Genomic DNA, 2,092 nt, shown 5'->3' with positions numbered 1-2,092 from the left:
TTGAAGCACACATCCAGTCCAACACGTGAACAAAGCAACTCCTCAAGTGCTTAGATATTTTGCTGAGAAGCACCCCCAAAAGTATGTAATTCCTAAGAATGCTCAGGGCCTTAAAAACCTATCATGATGGAAACAAATACTGAGGGTGCATTTAAGTTTGAAGTTACCTTGACTGTAGTGTCAGTGCAGAGATAAATAAATCACAGAATCCCAGAGTGGTTTGGGTTGGAAAGGACCTTAAAGCTCATCCAGCTCCAACCCCTGCCACAGGCAGGGACACCTTCCACTAGAGCAGGTTGCTCCAAGCCCCTGTGTCCAACCTGGCCTTGAACACTGCCAGGGATGAGGCAGCCACAGCTTCTCTGGGCACCCTGTGCCAGCGCCTCAGCCCCCTCACAGGGAAGAGCTTCTGCCCAAGAGCTCATCTCAATCTCCCCTCTGGCAGGTTCAAGCCATTCCCCTTGTCCTGTCCCTACATCCCTTGTCCAAAGCCCCTCTCCAGGTTTCCTGGAGCCCCTTTAGGCACTGGAGCTGCTCTAAGGTGTCCCCTTCAGGAGCCTTCTCTTCCCCAGCTGACCCAGCCCAGCTCTCTCAGCCTGGCTCCAGAGCAGAGCTGCTCCAGCCCTCACAGCAGCTCCGTTGTCTCCTCTGGACTCACTCTAACAGATCCCAGTAAAACCCAAGAACCTCAAGTTGCATTTTACTGTGTGTTCAAGTGAGGCATTAACACCAGTCAGTACTCCAGTGATGCTTTCAGAATCAAGACATCCCAAAAAGTAGCAATTTCTATACAGTTTACAGTGTTTATGCCTCAACTCAAACCCCCTAGAGCCCTGGAATGTCATCTTGGTTTTCAAAGGGATAGCTTATTTAGCATCATCTGCTTTATGCAGGTTTTCTAACTGCCCTTTAAATAAAAATCAGATTAAGTCCTTCTCTAGAGTGCATTTCCATTAGAAAAGAGCTGGTACAGACACATCAGGTAAATTCAGAACAGTGGGTAAAGTTTGTCTGCACCATGTCCTAAATAGTACGGTTTCTTGGAAGAGGATCATGCTGTGAAACATGAAAATGGCATGAGCCACCCACCAGAGGAGATAAAAATACATCACCGAGTAACCAAGGTAAAGCACATACCTTTGTGATGCCCAAGACACCAATGTTAGGGCTGGAAGAAGTTGATCCATTCCCTGTCCCAAATACTCCATCCAGGACACAGGAGAGACCCTCAATGAAAATCCCTCTGTAAATCAAAAACAGGGAAAAAGAAAAGAGAGGCAAACTTGTATTAGATTAGAGTAGACTCACTTCAGCTGGTGCTTTACACCTGCAAGGGGAGCCTGCCAAGGTATCTGTCCCACATGAATAATGATAACTCACACTTCAAGCTGCAACACACCTGGAAACCCAACTTGAGTCCTGTTTTCTATGCCTTAGATACCCACATTCCTAAACTGAGGAAATTAAGTCAAACTTAGAGCTGCTTTTTACCTCTAGAACTGCATTTAAGGTGAATGAGACAAGCTCCCCTAATTCCAGATCTGATTTAGAGTTCTGTCCCTGTAGAAACTGTACTATTAACATCCACAGACTCAAGCAGGAATAGGAGTAGGTTTCCAATGCTACATTTGCAACAGAATTATTAAGCATGACAGTTCTATCTTAAACTTCAGATCTTTGGCCCTTCTGTTTGACCAAACTGTAAAATACCACCTCAGAGCATGTTCCTGTCTTATTCCAAGGAGAAAAACCCATAAAAGCAGCTTAAGAAACTGAAAAATACCTTTTTTTTTTGGACATACCTGTTTATTGCATGAATAGGAGGAGGAGGAGCACAAGACAACCTGGCACAGGCATAGTAATCTCCTATTGATTCAATAATGCTAGCAACAACGGCGCTGAGCATCCCTATTACTCCAGCAGCTGAAATTGTTGGCAGTCCCCACTGAACTGTGAAGGAAAGAAAACTGAAATCTCTTGTGCCACAGAAAACAGTTCAGATATCAAAACATGCAGCAATTGCATAGAATCATAGAATTATTTGGGTTAGAAAAGACCTTTAGGATCATAGAATCCCAGACTGGTTTGGGTT

At 44.7% G+C, this 2,092-nt stretch overlaps 1 protein-coding gene across 1 annotated transcript in view; it reads right to left on the bottom strand.

The window, feature by feature from the left end:
• Positions 1 to 1,976, bottom strand: part of LOC104410569 (solute carrier family 23 member 2-like) — a gene marked incomplete at its 5' end in the record, with an annotated part of 7,560 nt that extends 5,584 nt beyond the window's left edge. Inside the window, 2 exons of the mRNA XM_010020785.1 lie at positions 1,138 to 1,243; positions 1,803 to 1,976. Coding sequence (XP_010019087.1) covers positions 1,138 to 1,243; positions 1,803 to 1,976 — 280 coding nt within the window. The remainder of the gene's footprint in view (positions 1 to 1,137; positions 1,244 to 1,802) is intronic.
• Positions 1,977 to 2,092: the final 116 nt, after the last annotated feature.

This window comes from Nestor notabilis, unplaced genomic scaffold (assembly GCF_000696875.1).
Source record: "Nestor notabilis isolate BGI_N333 unplaced genomic scaffold, ASM69687v1 scaffold1028, whole genome shotgun sequence".
Lineage (NCBI taxonomy): Eukaryota > Metazoa > Chordata > Aves > Psittaciformes > Psittacidae > Nestor > Nestor notabilis.
This window is presented reverse-complemented; position numbering and strand designations above follow the sequence as displayed.